We start from the raw sequence: 21,404 nt of genomic DNA on the forward strand, positions 1-21,404 counted from the left end.
TCTTAACTCACAAACACCAGAAAATGTTCCCTCCTGCATTGCTGTTAAGCCACCAATCATATTAGATTTGGCTTTATTTATTTTTATTTACTTATTTATTTGAGACAAGCTGTATGGAACTCTGGGCTATGTTGGAACCTGTGACTATCCTGCCTCAAATTCTGAGGTTCAGGATTACAGGTATGCATCACCACACATGAATGCAGACCTCTTTTTTACAACATAATTTAACTTTACTTATGCTCTAGAGATCTTATATGCAACTATAGTTATATTGGGAATAAGGTTTAAATTTATTTGGGGGGCACACAGTTCAAACAACAGCATTATATACTGGCCTCTAACATTTTTGCATTATAGGTAAGCTGAAATTTTTCTGCATTTTAAAATTATTCTTCATTCAAATCTTTTCTCTCTTTTTGTGTTTTACCATAAGCAATGTTGAATAACCAAGCCATTTCTTCACACTTTAGCTTAGAAATCTCCACCACTGGTTTAGAAGTGGATATACAGCTGTGTGGCAGATTTCTTGCCTATCAAGGGGCAAATCATCAACATTACAACAGAAAAAAGGAATATAAAGTTACTTGTATGTATATGTTTTCAGGACTGATCAATTGGCACTGGATAACTAACTGTTGTGGTCTTCCCTAGGGAAGATAATTTTCCTACTCGTTATACAGAGTGAGCAAGTTGTATTTATGTATTTAGGAATATATATGCATATATTTATATATTTATGTGTATATATGTAACAACAATTAATGTGAAAAGACTATGGATTTAAAAGAGGGAAAAGAGGAGTGTATGGGAAGGTTTGGAAGAAAGGAGAGGGGAATGGTATATTATTATATAATTTCTAAAAATAAGAAATTATTTTTTAAAGAGATGTAAGCTAGGTAACCACTGCAATTGTTTACAGATTCTGTCTTCCACAAAACAAAGAGGTTCTTTGCTGCTTCAGAACAATGATCATATTTCTTCCATTTTCCAATCATTTCACATCTGAGATGTCATGAGAATGACATTTAACACCCATATTTTCATTTTATTTTTTATTATAATATATCATTTATCACCATCCCTATACCCTTCCATCCCATATACCAATCCTTACTCTCTCTTTCAGATTCATGGCCTCTTCTTCCATTAAATGTTATTCACACACACACACACACACACACACACACAGGATTAAATGAGAAAGAGGGTATTTCTCATATTTCTGGACGCTAACTCCAAGGACAAAGTATAAGCAGGGAAGGTTTCATTCTTAGGTCTTAACTCACAAACACCAGAAAATGTTCCCTCCTGCATTGCTGTTAAGCCACCAATCATATTAGATTTGGCTTTATTTATTTTTATTTACTTATTTATTTGAGACAAGCTGTATGGAACTCTGGGCTAGGTTGGAACCTGTGAATCCTGTTCAGTTCATATCATGTCCCTTGTATGTATGTTTTCGGGGCTGATCACTTGGTATTGAATAATGAATTGGTGTACTCTTCCCTATGGAAGACTATTTCTCCTATTTTCATCATTCCTTTGTTGCTACAGTTTTTGTGTAATTTTACCAACACTCACTTCATGGCAATCTGGGGAGCAAGAGTAACATAAACCTCAAAATTCCTGCAGCTTCTCTCCGTTACCTAGTTTCAAAGCATTTTCACAGTTGTTTTAACTATGTTACAGCAGCACCTGACTTCTTAGTCACTGTCGTGGCATACTCAGGTTATTATAACAGCATGCCACAAATGGGTGGATTAAACAATAAACATTTATTTCTCACAATTTTACAGGCTGAGTGTCCAAGTTCAAGATGCCACTGTGGTAAATTTCATTCTGAGGTGTCTTTTCTTGGCTAATAAGCAACCACCTTCATTGTCTATGCTTACATGGCCTTTTGTTTGTTCATGTGTCCTTCCTCTTCTTATAAAGTCACCAAATCTATCAGATTATTGTTCCATCTTTATACACTCATTTAATTTTAAATACCTCCTTAGGCCCTATTGCCAACAGAGACACATTAAGGCAAGGGTTTTAATATATGAATTTTAGAGATGTAATTTTACACCATAGTACATGAACTCTATTCTATTATTTTTATATGATAAAATGAATTTTATAAATGAGGAAACTGAAATGTTGATAAATAAAATAACTAAAACAGACCAGAGATCAAGAAGTAAAAATGTTATTTGGACCAAGCTCTTTTGATTCTCATACTATAATGGATATGGATTTATTGTATTTCAGTGTTCATAATAATAATACTTAATTTGAGAAATAAACTTTTAAAATGTATTATCAACTAGATTTATTTAACTAGTATACAAAAATTAAGTAATGTATATTCAGTTATTTTGGTGTTTTAATTCATGTATATATTGTATAATATTTAAGTTAGGACAAATATATTTATACAAACATTTGTCATTTCCTTGAAATGTAAACATAGAATCCTGCCTAGTTTTTTAAATGTACAATCCTTTATTATTATTATTATTATTATTATTATTATTATTATCTATCATCATCCAACTATACATATGTAAATCGGAAATTCTTGTTCCTACTTTACTATGCTGGTTAATTTTTTTCTCAATTTGATACAAGATCAAGTCATGACTATCAGCCTGGCCTGTAGTCAAGTCTGTGTGGGCATTTTCTTGATTGATGTGGGAGGGCCACAGCAGGTGCTGCTACTCCTGTACAGGTTATAAAAGAAAGCAAACAGAGCAAGTCATGGGGAACAAGCCATTAAGCAACATCCCTGCATGGTTTCTGCTTCAGTTCCTGACTCCTTCTGCCCTGATCTCTTATCCTGACTTCCCTCAATGTTGAACTTTAAGCTGGAAGATGAATCTTTCCTCCACAAACTGCTTTTGATGATTGGTTTTATCACAGCAATAGAAAGCAAACTAGAACAATTAGTGCATACTGATCTTTCATTCCCTATCCTACACCCCTTCTACTCTCCCAAGACTATTAAAAAAAAACCCAGAGACAGAAATTTTAATTCAACCTGAATATTAGAAAAGCAAAATGGTCAGCCACTGGTTCGTAACTCCACTTCAGACCAAAATGGCGATCCTGCCTCTGGGAATCCTCAGAATGAAACTGAGCCAAGAGCTGTCTCCTCTTGTTTTATATTCCTCTCTAGGGCTGGGATTAAAGGCATGCACCACCCGGCTTCTATGGCTAGTGTGGCTACTGGGATTAAAGGTGTGTGTTACCACTGTCTGATCATTATGGCTAACCAGTGAGGCTGTTTAACTCTCTGATCTTCAGGAAAGCTTTATTTATTAAAATACAAATGAAATATCACTACACCCCTGCCACAGACAACTCCCATATTACTCTCAATCTCCATGGGAACAATTGTTTATATTTCACATGTGAATGAAAACATGTAGCATATGTATTTCTGTCTATCTTATTTCATTTAGTATAATGATTTCTAGTTATATATACATTTTGCAAAGGACAGAATTTCATTCCCTTTATGATTTAACACAATTCCATTTTGTGTATGTCTCCATTTGCTTTGTTTGTTCCTCAATGGATAGATTCTCGTGTTATTTCCATTTCTTGGCTACTGTAAATAGTGTGACAATGAATCTGAGAGTTTATATATTTCTTTGATATCCTGATTTCATTTTCTTTGAATATATACTCAGGAGTAGATAACTGAATAACGTAGTAGTTCTAGTATTTTGAGAATCTTCTATACTATCTTCCATAACAATTGTCCTAATTCACATCTCTGTAAATAGCGCAGAATATGTCCCCTTACCCACAATCTCATTTGCACTGTTTTCTTTGCTTTCTTTGAAATTAGCTTTCTTTCTTTCTTTTCTTCTTTCTTCTTTTCTTTCTTTCTTTATTTACTTACTTACTTATTTATTTTTACTGGAGTGACGGAATAATTGTGTGATTTTTGAATTTCACTTCCTGGGTGATTAGTGTACTAAACATTTTTCATGACTTTCTTTTTCATAAAGATTTTTTTTTATTTTATGTGTTTGATTATTGTGCATGCACATATGTCTGTGAACTATGTATGTGAAGTGCCCATCGAGGCCAGAAAAGAGCATTGGCTCCCTTGGAACTGTAGTTACAGACAGTTGTGAGTCACCATGTGGGTGCTGGGAACCAAGCCCAGTTCGTCTGCAAGAACAGTCAGTGCTCTTAACCACTGATCCATCTCTCCAACCTCTCATATTTTATTAACAAATATTTCCTTAACAGAAAAAGGAACTTTTTGCTGAATTTTCAAACAAATTTTGAATTTGGATATAAATAAATTATCACGGTCTCATTTACTATATTTATTATTGCTGTTCTTAGGCACAGGATTGGATCAATAGGAATCCTTGATTGGGAAACATACTAAAAGTCTGTTTAAGTCACTGTGTTTAAACTTAAAAGAGCAGATGATACTAAATTCTTACAAAAAAGAAGGCTATGCTTAGTTCATTGCCCACATTTGGCATTAAGTCCCTTTAGAATTAAAAAGTCTTTAAATATTTGAATTAAATTGTTACACCTTTAATCAATATCCATCAGTACTAATTATCTAATGAACTACAAAAGACATTTAAACACTCTAATCAGGTCCATTTGACTTGAGAAATTGAACAAAGAGTCAATTTAAATGTTGGTGTGATTGCAAAACAAATGTTTTATTTTTGTAACGTAGCTTTGCCAGAATATTTGATTCATATACACAAGTAGCTTATTATGTGCTTACACATGATAAAAATATAATATATGTATTTCACTGTTAAGCTTTTATTTTTAAGTTATACTTTAAAGCACACCAATTTCAGTAAGTGCTCTACAGGGAACAAGAGCTTTGATTTCTGTTATTCACCATAGGCACTTGAAATAAGGGCTTTAAGGGACTTTCTTGAAGCCATCCAGCAAAATGGAGATGGAATCAGGACCCTGAGTTCTATTATTCCCTTTGAAAAGCAATTAATGAGAATGATTCACAGTAAATTTAAGGGTGATGCGGAAATAATAGTACTTAAAATCTATTTAAAAACAATAGAGCTGGGGGATAACTCGGTTGGTACAGTGCTTGCCTGCAGACAGAAAGACCTGAGTTCAGCCCCATGAATCCATGGCCGGGATGATGGCATGCACTTATAGCCCCAGCATTAGAGAGGTTCATTAGTCAACCAGGCAACTCAGGTTGGTGAACACCAGAAAAGGGAGAATTCCCTATCTCAGGAAATCAAGATGGGCAACTCCTGAGGAATACCAACAGCAGCTGTTCTCTGGCTTCCACACACGTGTGGAAACCTGGAAGCACTTATCCACAAACACATACACACATAAAAACAAAAGATCTCAGTAATTTAGGCAAAATGATAAGGTATCTGTTTTCCAGAGTCTAAACAATGTGCCTCAAAATATACAGTGGATATAGTCCATACCATCATTCAGCTTCATTTAGTCAAAATAAATAGTATGTTTTGAAAATAGTTTCCTAACGAATCTGATGTTATCTCACTTTCGGTTAAGCAGCAGGAACCTGAGTACCACTTCAAAAGCTCTTACCTTCTTCGTCTCCAAACAAGCTGGTGTCAATGGCACATCCATTTTCTCATGATTAAGGTATCTAATATTAACAGTTTCCCCCACCCCAAGCCCTTAAATTCTGAATGAACAAACTTTTGTCTCTTCTCAAACCGGCAGTGTGTGGCCTCTACTTCTAAGTCATAGCACTTACTAATCAATGGTCCTCTGTAGACAACTCTCATAATAGTATGCCATGGGTGGGGAAAACCTAAAGTGGAACAACTCAAATTGAATTCCTAGGATCACAGCATTTGTTAGCCACCTGGTATGGGTGCTGAGAACCAAACGCAGATCTTTTGAAAGAGCAGCAACTGATTTTAACCAATGAATCAGCTCCCTAGCCATGGAATATGCTTTTTTAAAAAAAAAAAGCAACACATATGCTCTGTCTGTGGGAAATCATTGTTATAGGAAAAAAGTAATGCGTGTTAATAAAAGCTATAATAGTGTTCATATCTTTTACCAAATAGCCTTGTTTATGTTTATACACTCCAGGCAAATAAGTCAAAAGAAAAAGACAAGTAAGTTTTGAATAGTGGATAAAGTAAAATTAAGCTAACTACCCCAAAAAGAAACAATGACTCAAAATAAGGGAATATTTTTTATATATGTCCTCAAAATTGAATATGATTAAAGTAGAAATAAGCCAGGCAGTGGTGGCACTAGCCTTTAATCCCAGAACTGAGGAGGCAAAGGCAGGTGGATCTCTGAGTTCAAGGCCAGCCTGGTCTACAGAGTGAGTTCCGGGACAGCTAGGGTTATACAGAGAAACCCTGTCCTGAAAAACAAAAAAAAAAAAAGTAAAAATAAAAATTACAACAAAACAATTCTTCATAGACAGGGAAATACCAGAGTTAGAAGGACAACCGCTAAATGGAAAGAGTATTTGCAAACCTTCAACCTGATGAGGGTTGGTATCAAGAATAACTAAGATTTGAAAAAAAAAAAACTCAGTAAGAAAACAAATTGCTTGAAAATGGGCAATGAACCTCACCATATTTTTTTTACAAAATAATACATACAAAATGGCCAACAAATGTATGAAATTTTTTTCAACATCATTAATCATTGGAGAAATGAAAATTGAAACCACACTTGTTCAAGTGATTCTTACCAAAAAGATGAAAGGTAAATATTGTGAGGATGTGGAGAAAGAGAACACTTGCACACTGTTGGTGGGCATGTCCATTAGTAGAGTGATGGAAAACAGAAAGAGGGTTCCTCAAAAAATAAAAAGTATTGCATGACTCAGCAACAGAACGATTGCGTGTATATCCAAATGAAACCAGTATTCAAAGAGTCTGCCATGTCTGTAGCACAATCTGTATTATAAAGGATAAGGAATCAACTTTGTGTGCAAGAATGAAGAAAATGTGATATATACCCTCATATGCTGTCCCTCATGTGAGGAATACAGATTTTAAAGCAAACATGGAAATGGAAAATAAGCTAGTTGAGAAAAGGAAGAAGATCAAAGGAGAGGAGACAAAAAGGGAGATCGGGTAAGTATGATCAAAATATATTATATATGTAAGAAAATATAATACTGAACCCATTATTTTGCACTAATTATAATATTTAGTAATCATAAATGATTGAAAAAAAACTATAATGGAATGCCATCCAACCTTAACAAAAATATTATCATCTATTTTTGACAACAGGGATTAACCTGGAGGACAAACATTATGTTAAGTAAAATAAACCAGGCACAAAAAAAGACAAATATTGCAAGATCTCACTTACACATAGAATCTAAACTTATTGAATTCACAGAAGCTGAGAATGCTGTAGCTTTGTAAACCACACAGAAGAAAGGGGGGAAAAGCGTAACTTATTTTTAAAAGTTTTTAAACGTTTTTGACTCGCTCTGTGAATATAGACAACTTGAGTTGTCTAAAACAGATCAGTTTTCACTTCTTTCTCCAATTTAGATGCTTTTTGGAACTGATGACAAGTCAAGCATGTCTGTTGAGGTTGTCAGAAGCACTGGAACTGCTGGAACTGTAACTACAGATGTGAGCTGCCATGTGGTTGGAGGGAATTGAACCCACGTCCTCTGGAAGAGCAGCCAGTGCTCTTAACTGCTGAGCCATCTCTCCAGCCCCTGTACCTTTAAAAGGTGTTCAGACTGGTAAAGGGCAAGTGCAAAGCCACTCAGCTTATTTTTTTTCTTTTCTTGATGGGTATCTCTGGTGGATAGTGCTTCACTTCAAACCAACAAAACCACATTAACTTTCTTTATGCCAATTAAAGGATTTCTCAAAAGAAAAGCTGTAAGCACATCTGGCTTCTACAGCACACTGAAAATAATGCAAGCTGGTTCCCATGCTCTCATCTGCACATCATTGCTATATATATATATATAACATTTAAAACACAATTAATGCAACAGATTTTGAAGGGCTTTGGATTTTTTTTTTTCCAAGCTGGTCCAGAACTCATTACACGGGTCAGACTGATCTCAAACTCATGGTGATCCTCCTCACTTCCCAAGTGCTGGGATTGCAAGCAGGAGTCACCGTACCTGCTATAGCTAAATTTTAAATGAATATTTTATATCTGTAATAATTATACTATGTAAACAAAGTTTTCATTATTAAACCTGTATTTTACCTCAAGAGGTTTCTGAACCTTCTGATGTCCAAATTTCATTCCTTTGGAGTGGATAGGAATTTCCAGTACAATCTAAAGTTGTTCAGTATCAATACCAATGGGAAACTATGTAATGGCCCCATTCTTATCGCCACTGCTTGTTAATCCAGGGCAAAAAGAAGTTTCAGAAACTTGTCCAATGTAAAATCACTAGATAAGAGGCAGAGTTGACTGTGTACTCAGGCGGTCTTGCAAAAAGATATTGACTCCTAATCCCCATGGTGTGATACACTTCTTAGATTAGTGGAAATGAATTAATAGTTTGGTCTTAAAGCAAATCTCAGAAGTATAATTCTCAACAAAAAGGTTGAGTCTGTTAGGACGCAGAGTTAGAAGTGTCTGCTGAAGGCTAGAACAGAAGAGGTAGCTGAGAAGAGCCCAAGAGGGAGAAGTGAAGGGGGGCGCGGATTTACAGGTTAAACAGACTTCCTCTATATTTAAACTAAATGGCAACTTCTGAGTATTCCTGAAGCTTCAATTTTCCAATGTTAACCAGAGTCAGATTTTAACATATTTGCCTGTGAATTACCCATTTTGTAATTGATGTGTAACAAATATTACTCTGATAGCTTTTGGGCTCACTCTACTATTAATAAAGTCTACACAGAAAATCCAAAAAGATTTTAATAACCCAAGTTATTGTGAAGATATGACACCAATAAACACACCCAATAGAATTTCAAAAGCAGATTATGGATGCAAAGCCTGAGACCCACATGATGTAAGGAGAGAACCAACTTCAGCGAGCTGACCTCTGACTTATGCTATCCATGGACTCACACACAAACATACAACACATGCAAATAAATAAGAAATCTAAAATTATATAAAGTATGATTTCTCGTTAAATTTTAAAATCTTAAATTTATTGCCATACTTTTCTTTGCCACACTGTTCCCTGCTATTACAACTGATAAGCTGGAATTTTATTGTACTGTATCTCCTCTATTTCTTGAATATGGTTGTGTAGTGGGCACTTTATTTCCAGTCCAAACGACTCCATATCTACTATAGAGAAATTTGCCCAACCACTTTCATTGCTGCTCTATTCACAATAGCTAGGAAATAGAAAGAGCCTAGATGTCCATCAGCTGGTGAATGGCTAGTAAAAATGTGATGTGTTTACCAATGAAATGATATTCAGCTATTAATAAAAGTGAAATTATGAAATTTGCAAGCAAACAGATGGAACTGGATATAGCCATTCTGAGTGAGCTAATCCAGACCCAGAAAGACAAACGTCACAGGTTTTCTCCCATTTGTGAATGTTAGCTTTGAATCTCGAGATAATGTGTTTCGTTTGGAATACCCATAGAGGTCAGGGAAGAACTAAGGGGCCTTGGGTGACAACTTTCAAAGGATGAGAGACAAAATACACAGGTATAAATAATCAAAAGGAATACTGGAACAGGAAAGGTTAAATTGGGGTAGGGGTAGGAAGGCAGAGTAGAAGACAGGGAGGGATAAATAACACTAAAGACCTCTCCAAATTGTCATGTGTAAACCTACTAATGAAGATGCTTCCTAAAATATATACCTATACACATATATAAAAATAATTAAAATGGAGTTAATCTAATAGGGCATCAAATAGACATCATATATTATACCAAATGAAATGTCTGTTATCAGGAATGGATTGTGTCTTTCAGAGTTGTTGGCCAGTGCGGTTCAATAGACCACCAGACACTACAAGTTATTGCCAATGCTCTTGGTTCCCCTTCAGAACTTGACAGTAAGACCCTATTGCAGACACCACCACATAGTTGAGGCACAGAGCATGGAAAAGTCAAGCTGACACAGACCTGGAAGCTTCATCTACATGGGCTAGCTCATAGTGCTGGAAGGTGCTAGCACACTACCAGAGGAGAAAAGTCATCATCAATTTCGCCCCTCAAAAAAGGTCAAAAAGATAACTCTTTTATCCAAAGATATATATGAAAATTGCATCTTTATGTGTCTTCAAGACTAAAGAATTATAAATGTGTTTCTTCCTCCAAATCTTTCAGCAGAGAAGTATAAAGTCAGCTTTGTATATAGGGATGTTAATTGTGGAAATATGCCATTTTTCAAGCTTATTTTAAAAATATTTTTAATTAGTTTTCCCAGGGGATGATGAGGTATTACCTAGGAGCTATCTATACTGGAGTGAAAAATGAAACATTGTGAGGATATAATATGTAGGTCAATGAAAGAAATTTTATATAACTGTAAAATGAAAAAAGAATAAAATGAAAAAGAAAAGAAAAGAAAAGAATAAAATATCTTTGAGAAGAGTCAATTCTTTAAGATGACAAATTTCCCTAATTTTTATTGACATTAGTTTAATTCAATTTAACAGAATTATTTTAGATTTCATCACCAATAATCAGTAGATGAGAATAGCTAATAACTTTTTAGTATGTTTGAAAATTATGACACACTAATTTTGTTAAGATAAGTATAAATAGATCAACTGAACCAAATAGTCCAGAAACAACAATAATAGCAATTTTATAAATATTGAGTTCTTTTAGTACTTGGTAAAGTAGTCTAGCAAATAAAGAATGAAAGTTTGATCTAGTAAATTATGTTGGACAACTGATAAATACCTGGAAACAAATCAGATTAGATCTTTTATGCACATAGAAAGAAATCTCAAATGAAATTAAAGAATAAAACAAAAATTAATAAAACCACATATTTAAAACAAAAGCAGTGAAGTTTTCTGTATCTATGGAAGAGAAACTGGAAAACAAAGGTAGAAATCAAACATGAAGAAACCGAGTGATGCATTTCAGTACTAAAAATATTAAATAACAAACGCCAAATAGAAAAAGGATATCTGCAATATAACGAGATGTGTCTATTTGTGCATGTGTGTGTGTACATGCGTGAGTGTGTGTATGAAAAGCAGTAAGATCCAAATCATGAAGTGATAAAAGTATGCAAATAGCCAGTTCACAAATGGGGAAAAATAGTTTAACAACCACATCAAACACAGTCAGTGTCATTAACAAAATCTAAAATATGAAAAGTAGAGTGTAAATATGATAAAAAATATTAGACATCAAACTACAAAGAAAATTGTGTTTAACAAGAATACTCATTTTTAAGAAAAATTACACATACATAAACTAGAATATATATTTATGGTAATCATTCAAATGTAGAATTTGTAATTTAAAAGTATTGAATGATTCCAGTGTCAAAAAAGAGGCTGATGTAAATGTATGAAGCTGTCAAAAAACAAAATTTGTCAATAAGAAATAAGAGGTTGGTCAAGAAAAATATGGCTCATTTACAACTTAGCTAAACTAAAATAAAGCCCTTATAAAAAGAATGCCTTTAATTCTTTAATTTATTTGTGAAAATATTACATATGGATCAGCTTTTATTTTATACTACATGGAAATTACAGCAAAATGTAATGAAAATGTACATGCTCAAAAATATTCATCTTACTAAAATATAGAAGAAATTTTACTTAACACTTAAGAGTAGTTGCCTTTAAGTCACAAGATTATAGATGATTTTTCCTTTGATTCCATTACCTATGTTTTCAAATTTTATATCACAAATAAGTGTAAAGACTATTTTGATGGGGTGGTGGTTTTGCATGCCTTTAAACCCAGCACTCGGAGGCAGAGGCAGGCAGATCTCTGTTAGTTCGAGGCCAGCCTGGTCTACAAGAGCTAGTTCCAGGACAGGCTCCAATGCTATAGAAAAACCCTGTCTTGAAAAACCAAAAAAAGAAAGACAAGAAAAAAGAAAAAGAAAGACTATTTTGACAGATTGTTTTAATTCTAATTTTATTTAGAGAAAATAATTGAAAGAAAAACTTCATGTTATGAATGAAGAGCAGCAATTGTTTAAGTGGAAAAATTTTACAATGTTGAAACATTCTAAAACCTAATGGGAGGAAAGGTCCTGTCTGAGAGTCACAACTGGAATTTAATCTGGGAAAGGGGAACGTACAGTTTGAAAGAACAATTTGAAGCATACAATAAAAATAGGCTAAATTGAAATTCAAGCAAACTTTCTTGGTTAATGGGAATAAACAAAATATAGAATAAGGTGGCACTGAGTAAAATGTAATTATTTTATGTTTGTTCATGAATGTATGAGTCTATTTCTTTCTATTCTGTATCATATGAATCTGTAGTTTGAATTAAGAGTGCATAGTTAGCTCCAAAATAACATTTTGCAAGTACCATGTAGTACCAATAAGAGAGAATGAAATGGTTATGTCTATCAAAAGGGACACTCCAAAATAATTGAAGAACTGATCAAGGCAAAGAAAGCATCTTGTCTCATCCCTCCACAGTAGTCTGGTCATAACTCTGAAAACCCACATGACAGAAGAAGAATTCTCTACTTATCTATTTTCATAAGAAGAGTTTTCATGGAGAAATTAGTCAACAACAACTTACATTTATGCAGCAGTCACCTTCAGTGAAAACTAAAATAATGAGAATTTCCTTATATAGTACTGACCCACCTGCCTAAAAACTAAGGATTCCTCTCTTCAAGATTTTACTTAAAGCAACCTTTCGTAACAACAACAAACAAACAAACAAAAGCAGATTTCTGTTTTATGTGACTGGAAGATGAAGTCCCCAGAAAATTTGAGTGACTCCCTAGAGCCCACAGCCTGGCCTCTTGTCAGTCCAAGACTCCTTGTCATAAAGAATACAACATGTTTTCACCGTTCATTCATCTAATTCCAAGTTGTTTGCTGAGTGCCTAGTATGTACCAGGATATGTTTCTGGTACTAAAGACAATATTCATTCCTTCATGAAGGTATTTTTGTAGTAGATCCCATATATAATTAAGCAAGCTAATAGAAAGTTTAAAGCTCATTCAATAAAAATAATGGCATAGCATAGTGTAGCATAGTTGCTACACAGAGAGGTCCCTTACATTTGTTAGAATGGTCAAGGGATGTATATTGAACCGAAGGTGTAAAATCCCGAGTGTGGAGCAGCCATGGGAACCTTCAGGAACGACCAGGTGCTACGTAGAGGAGAAGGCTGCTGTCTCCACCTCTCTCCCCTACACAGGCTTCATTCCAGCCTTCATTTTCCCCTTGCATGCTGCGTAACCCATTGCTAAGCCAAAGCAACTCATTTCACTCCCCATCCTCCATCTTTTGACAAGAAAAAAGCCTAAGGATCCTCATTGGCTTTCCTTGCCCTTCCTGGGGTTCCACTTGGGAAACATAAAGGTCCAAGCCCACAGCTGGATGTTTAGTCCAGTGGAAAAGCAATTTGCAGGTATATATAAAATCCTGGACTCTGTCCCCAACACAGAAAAATTATTTTTCCATATATTTAACTTGAAGCTTTTATGATAAATGTATTAAGCAGGAGCTGAAAACTGCCACAAATAATGCTTGGACATTTTTAAAAATCAGTATACAATGACAAAGCTCTTAAAGCATCCACAATTTAATCTTTATCGCCTGACCCAGAAAGTACCTCAAATTTTTGAAGCGTATCATCATGTCCACTCACTACAAAGCATTTTTCTTTGTTTTGTTTTTATGCAGACATGACTGTGCTAGAGTGAGGGTTTTGTGAGGTTTTTTTTTTTAATCCTGCTTACAATAACGTTTGAACAAGGTCCTTCTGTAGAAATGCCTCCATAAGTACTGAAATAAATTGTCCGAAAGGAGAATAATAATAAACTGAAACCCATTGCTTACTGAACATTTATTTGCTCAGCGTCAAGACCAGTGCTCACTTGTTTTTAAAAGCATGGAGGTATTTAATCTTCACAGTCCCTTGGAATATGAGTCCCATTTAATAAGTGAGAAAACTCGAGGTCTAAAAGATTGGTTTGCTGAGATTACAAGCTTAGAGTCTGATTATAGTAGGTAGGCTTCGATCTCGCATCTGCTTTGCCAGGGAGATAGGGAGCCAAAACACAACTGCATCTAGTTCAAAATGGAGCGAAAAGCTGGCAACAATCTAGGCAAAGAGCAAAGTGCAACAGTTACAACTGGGTTTTCTTTCTGTACTCTTTAAAACGATTGTCAGGCCTATCTTTTATCAGACATCCACGTTTTTAAACTCCTGGCCTCTCTTATGAAGGAAAGTAACTCAGCAGCTCCAGAAAATCCTTACCCTAGTACAGTAGAGGCTACCACAAACACACTAGCGAGACCCAGAAGATGAAATCCCCAGCGAGCAACCTCTACCCAGCTACTACCCACAACAGCCCTTAGCTGAGTCTGGGGAAGCCTTGGGACCAGACATGAGAGATGAAGAGTTCTCTGTGTTCCTGCTGCTTGTGTCCCTGAAGCTTGTGTCCCTTTACTAAAAGCTGTAACTCTCTGCCCCTCCTTCCAGGACTCCCCAGCAAGGTCAGGACGCCAGGCTGCCACAAGGACAGTGTACTCACAAAACACACAGGCAGTACACGCCAGGAACACTCTCGCTGTCTCTTAGCAGATAGCTTCCATCCAGGCCCGTGGCGAGCAATAGCTTCTCCCCCGTCTCCCGACTGATTTTGCCATGGTACACAGTCACAGCATCCATGCCTGGTTGACTCGTGTGGGCCCAGAAGGAAGACGATCGAAAAAGGGGGTGCTGCTGCTTTTGCTGCTGCCGTGGCTCCCAGTCACAATCAGCCACCTGACTCCCAGGGCAGCCAGTATGCATGAAAAAAAAAGAGAAAGAGAGAGAGAGATGAGTGCCCCAACAACAGGATGTTGTCTACCTGCCTGAGAACCTCTTCTCACACTTCAATTAAGGCCAGCTCAGCAGTTTAGCAGCTTCAAACTTGTCATGGGGGTTTGATCACCTGCTCCCCAACAGAGGGTTCCTGGTGGGGGAGGGGGAACACTGGAAAGGTGAACGCTTGTAATTTTTGAACTATGCCAGCAATGCAGACAGACCTTGCACGGAGATGAGAAATTTGATAATGCTTTTGCTCTGTGTAGCCCCTGCAGCCTGCAGAGCCATCAGTGATGACTTGGCTTGACTAGTATACAAAAGAATTGGTGATAGAGGCAAGTGGCATCATGAGGGGCAGAAACAGACTGACCAAACGAATACATAAAAACCACTGGAACTGCAGAACACGGCCAGGAGACTTCCACAGCACCACCAAGTATTCAAGAACTATGGACTTTGGGACTAGATCTTCCTGAACAAGCTCTCTTTTCTTCAACGTCGATGTTAGCATCCAGGACCTCAGATGAAGTCCTCTACCACTAAGCTAGTCCTTGAATAAGCATAGGCTCAAGCAAATATTAATTTTTAACTTAATATTTTGTTCATGATCCAAAAGTACCAGTTTAGTCGCAAAAAACATGCAATTGTGCTTTAAAAATATTCCATATATATATATATTATAATTATATATATATTATATATATAATCTGAAGAGTTTAAGAAAAGCACATCCTTTTATTGGTGACTCAGCTTTTTTTTAATTTTTGAGATTATTATTTTTCTTCCCTTTTCACCCTTGAAATCCTTCCAAATACTGCCCCCTGCTTTCCTACAACATTTTGATTGCATTATATATGTATATACCTAGAAATCCTAATTACAACCTGCTGAATCTGTATAATGCTGTTTGTACATAGGTTTTTAGGGCTGGCCAATTGGCAGTGGACAACCAATTAGAGTACTCTCCCCAGGGGAGACCACTTCCTCCACTCCCAGCTTTACTCTGCTGCCTGTAGTTCTTGTATAGGACTATGGGCTTGTGGCCTCTTTCTGTCCAATTTGGCAAGCCCGTTGGTGTTGTATGTGAACTTTTATTTGCCCTTTGGTGTATGAGACTAGGCCCAAATCATTTTGGATATAAAACCCATTTTATATTATTGTGTAAATGTTGATATTGTAACTTTTTTTCTGTTGCTCTAATGAACTTTTTTCTACAACTGATGCTAAACTGTCATTAATTTTTTTAAACCCTCTCCACTTTTCATTCTTTGAAATCATGTATTGATTCTATCTCAAAATATGCTAAATCATGTTTCCCAAAAACTTTTTTTCATTCCCAAATAGTACCATGTAATGCCTGAAACTGACCAGTCTCATCCGTACCTTTCGATAATGCTGTCTGTTGTATTTCTTCCGCAGCTTTAGCTCTCACTGCTTTGTGAACCTGGCATGGGTGGGATCTCTTTAAGAAGAATGATATTAGATGCTCAATGAATTAGATGCATAGAGTTATCCTACACCAAAAGGAAAGGGTTGAGATTCTGAATAAATCTCTATGGTGGTAGCCAGTCACAACCAGTCATCTTTATTGAAAACAGTGCCCAACTTTTGTAGCTAAAATATAAACCTACATTTCCTACAGCCGTTTTTGATAAGAATTTTTTAAGATGGCTTTATTGAAGATGACAACAGGGACTCTAGGCTCTGGGCTCTAGGGACTGGGTCAAGATCATCTCAACATCTTCCTACCTCATGTGTTTTTACCAACTCCTTATCTTTTCCCATGGTTTTGCTTAGGAAAGAAATTTAAATTGATCTGATACATGAATGCCTATCTCAATGTTAAGGACTTCGGAAGTTAGCCTAAACAGGACTCTGTATTTAAAAAAAAAGCTAATACTTTAGAAATTAATTACAATGATGGCATTTCAAACATGAAAAGGAAAGGCGTCCTCTTTTATCGGGTGATAAGGACTGCACACCACCTATCCTGTAATTGCTAGAACATTCAGAGATACGTAGGTTAAAAACAAAACCTAAGTTGGTTTTTTTTTTTTTTTTTTTTTTTTTTTTTTTTTTTTTTTTTTTTTTTTTTTTTTTTTTTTTTTTTTTTTTTTGTCTCTGAACAACTCGGAACAAATCATCTACAAACTTAGGAACAGAGCAACCTGGATGTGACAGCACAAGCGTGCCATGCATTCTTTTCTTTCTGTTTTATTCTGAATTGCTAAAATAGCACGCTTGTCAAAGCAGTCAGGTACAGTGGGGTTCAGCACAACTAAAATCGTATCAAAAAAGAACAGTTAAATTATAAGGTAATAGTACAACTCTCACATCCAGTACCTTATTGTCATCTCACAAGCAAGCTGACAGGTGAGCCAGCCCACCAGTGCAGTGTTGATGAAAAATACTGACATCTTCACACGGCTGCTACACAGACACTAAACCTGACTTTGGCAAATTCACACTTCTTGCACAGCTTGAAGTGTGGAGAGCAGAGGAACTGAAACGGCTTTCTTCCTTCTCTGTCCCTGTGCCCACAATACAGGAAGACAAAGATGATATAGCAGAGCAGGGGAGATAATAGGGGAACCAATAGACAAAGAACTAAGTAATGGGCCCCATTTGTGAGCAGAAGAATCTGCTTGTTTATTGCCTGTCTCTTCCACTTGACCATAAAGTCCATAACAACGAGGATTTATATACTTTATTCATCACTGTACCCTCAGTGACTGGCACACAGTGGATGCTAAATATGTGTGTGTGTGTGTGTGTGTGTGTGTGTGTGTGTGTGTGTGTGTGTGTGTGTGTGAATGAATAAATGTCTGGAATTAAAGCTGTCAAGAAAACAATCTGAAATTTTCTGTGTCTCTCTGTGTCTCTGTCTGTCTGTCTGTCTGTCTCTCTCTCTCTCTCTCTCTTCCCCCCCCCCTCTCTCTCACACACACACACACACATTCACACACATACACATATGAACAAAATGCTTTTATATACCTTTGGCCCACCTTAGAAACCACAGTGTGAATTGGAAGGAGTGTTAGTACAATAATTACAAGGTCTGAATTGTACTCCACGTTTTATCACTAACTTGCTTCCTTTCTCTAAGCCCAAGGCTTATTTTCTCCACCTGTCAAATGGAATTGAGCCAGGGGACCCCTAAGCAGTCATTTCCAGACTTAACTTTCAGTGTTCTAAACAAAAGCCTAAAATAAATAAATAAGAGATAGATGACAGACAGACAGATAGATAGTTTGACAGACAGACAAAAGCTTCTTTGGAGAGAAACAGAGCTTGTTTTTGTGGAAGAAGCAAGACCTTGAAGTCGTGAGAGGAGGAGGCATTTGTTCTCATTGTTTTTAAAGCAATCTCCAAAATTAAATCATACTGTAGAAAGAGGGCTTTATATTTTAAAGAAAACTTTTTAAATATAGATGCCATTTAAACCAAACACAAAAACACTGCAAGCTAAGAAACCTGTCAGCCAAGGTTGAAAGGGTCTTCTTTTCTAAACTTGTCACCTCCTGAGATCTCTGAGAAGTGACAGGATTTTGCATGCGGATGCCCTGTCTGAGGTGCTAATTGTCTGCATTCCAAATGCCCTAGGCTATTCTGGAGCCCCGGTAGATGAAAAGAATGATGCCAAGGGTGGCCAGTTCTGTAGAGGAGATGCGACATTTCAGAATCTTTCTCTCTAACCTTTCAAAACTATCTTTGTTCTTCCACTAGATTATCTAAGAAGTGTGAATTCTCCTGTGACCATGTTATGATGTGGTGAGTTTACACATTCTCTTAGCACTAAAATTTACTTCCTTTACAAAAATAAGAAAAAAAAAAGAAGTCTTTTAAAAAGAGAGAGAACACCTCCTTTCACTAACGCTGAAGTTTATTTATGAGACCATTTTTTCTAAATCTTCTCTTCAAGGAGGAAAACAGACCCAAAGGTGCTATGAGTATTTGTTTAAAACTGCTAAATAGATATAGTATTCCTTTAGCTACTCGTGGCCTTCTAGTGTACGTCAGGTACAATAGTTGGTACTTTGTCAGAGAGAAGAAAAACAGCACCTGTCCTCAAGTAGCTCACAAAAGGATGCCAACAGACAGTTACATTCAAGCTCCTGTGTTGCTTGGTTCCCATCTGGTGGCACTATTTTGAGAGGGTAGAAATGCTAAGTGGGGGGGGGGGGCACTACCTGGAGGAAGTAGGTCACTGGGCATATACTTCTAAAAGGATATCTAAGTTCAAGGTGCATATTCTCCTTCTGTCTCCCTTCCCCTCTCCCTTTCCTCCTCCACCTCTCCATCTTCCTCACCATCTTACTCCCCAATCCCAGTCACCATAAAGTATATTACTCCTCCACACCCTCTTCTTTTCTGTGATGCTGTGCCCAGCTGAGTTCTCTGAAACCATGAGACAAATTATTCCTGACTTAAATTGTTTAGGTCAAGTATTTTGTAAACGCAATATAAAAGTAACTAATACAAATTATGATAGAGAGGGTGGAATTCTCACAGCACAGCAATACTACACCTAGTTCAGACTGTATTCTAAACAAATACAGCCTACTTGATGTTACAATGCCTTTACCTTTCTGTCTGCTATGTAGTTACTTCCTCTATTTTGCCTAATTTTGCCTCCTCCATCTTGAATTCTAGAAGCATCCTGATTCTAGCTGAAATAGCATATTTCTGAGCTTCTAGGCCTTATTTGTCAGTATATCATGGAAAGCTCTTGCTTGGATGGTTTGCTGTTCAGATTTCCAGGCCCAGAATTTAGATCATCAGTTCTCCATCCATTCATCCATCCAAAATAGCAGGACACGAAATGGTCTGTTGCTAAAGTGATCTAGCCAAGTTCAATGGCACATATCTGTAGTCCAGCAACTTGCGACAATTTATTGAGCCCAGAAATGTAGATCCAGCCCGGGCAACCATAGAAGGAATCTTTAAAACTGGGAAAAATAATCTAGGTTCTCTTCTCTCCAAGTAAGAAATTGCTACACAGATTAAGTCTTATTGCCCAGTTTCCTTTTCTAGATCAAATGAAGGCAGGCCTATGGAACTTTTACCTACCTTTTTCTCAAAGTATAAACAAGATAGCATGTCCAGTTGGCCTGGAACCTAACAAATGCTTAAGAGGTTTTTTGCTATGAGCTTGTAAACCCCTAGGAGACAGGAATGATGCCACATTCATCTCTTAGCACATTTAGATTCGAACACAGTACCTAAAGTCTGGTTAACATTATTCTTTCATTCCCTATAGAGAGAGAATCTTTTACAGAGTATAGCATCTAATTTGATTCCAAAGGTATGCCATTTTTGTCTTTGACTTCTCTTATGCGATTATTTACTGATGTGTATCAAATGGTCTGCCTCATTCTTGTTTGCAGAAAGAACTCTTCATACACCACTCCTTAGTTACTCATAAATACATCTTCCTGTATATTTTTTTGCCTCATTATCCCACTTACTTTCAGGTACTAACTAACTGAGTCATCTTTCTGCATCCTTTATTTCTGGGTGTGATATCATTTTTTTAATTTTTTTTAAAAATCTGTCTTTTCTCATTTTATATATTAAATGTTCCCACTCCCTTTACCTTCCCTCCCTTCTTCTCCCCCCATCTACTTCTCAGAGAAGGTAAGGCTTCCCATGGGGAGTCAACAAAGGCTAGCACATTGCTTTGAGGCAGGGCCAAGGCCCTCCCCCACTATATCTAGGCTGAGCAAGGTATCCCTCCAAAGAGAATGGGCTCTTAAAGGCCAGTACAGCAGTAGGAATAAATCCTGGTGCGACTGCCAATGGCCCCACAGTCTTCCCCAATCATACAACTGTCACCCACATTCCAAGGGCCTAGTTTGGTCCTATGATTGTTCCCTCACTGCCAGACTAGAGTTGGTGGGCTCCCATTATTGGGCGTATACCAAAGGACACTCAATCATACTACAAGGACATTTGTTCAACTAAGTGCATAGTGACATTATTTGTAATAGCCAGTGTAGTGGCATTTCAATTGTATTTTAATAAATAAAGACTGCCTGAAGATTTGAGAGTAAAACAATCCCACTAGTCAGCCTTATAGACAAGGTTATGGTAACACACACCTTTAATCTTAGTAGCCACACTAGTTGCCATCAAAATCGGGTTAGGCATGCCTTTAATCCCAGTGGTGCATGCCTTTAATCCCAGCCATAGAGAGAAATATAAGATGGGGAAAGACAACTCTCAGAAACAGTCTCATTCTGAGATTCCTGGAGACAGGATAGCCATTTCAGACTGAGGTCGAGGTAAGAGCCAGTGGCTGGCTGTTTTGTTTTTCAGATCTTCAGGTGCACCCCAATTTTTCTCTCTGAGTTTTTATTAATTGTGCTTCAAGCCAGAACCTGGAAACAACCTAGATGCCCCTCAACCGAAGAATGGATAAAGAAAATGTGATACATCTACACAATGGAGTACTACTCAGCAGAAAAAACAAAAACAAAAACAAAAAAAATAACATC

General features: G+C 36.6%; 1 protein-coding gene across 1 annotated transcript in view; it reads right to left on the minus strand.

The window, feature by feature from the left end:
- Nucleotides 1–14,794, minus strand: part of Sh2d1a (SH2 domain containing 1A) — a 28,222-nt gene extending 13,428 nt beyond the window's left edge. Inside the window, exon 1 of the mRNA XM_038317328.1 lies at nt 14,630–14,794. Within this exon, the coding sequence (XP_038173256.1) occupies nt 14,630–14,766 (137 nt within the window). The 5' untranslated portion in view covers nt 14,767–14,794. The remainder of the gene's footprint in view (nt 1–14,629) is intronic.
- Nucleotides 14,795–21,404: the final 6,610 nt, after the last annotated feature.

This window comes from Arvicola amphibius, chromosome X (assembly GCF_903992535.2).
Source record: "Arvicola amphibius chromosome X, mArvAmp1.2, whole genome shotgun sequence".
Lineage (NCBI taxonomy): Eukaryota > Metazoa > Chordata > Mammalia > Rodentia > Cricetidae > Arvicola > Arvicola amphibius.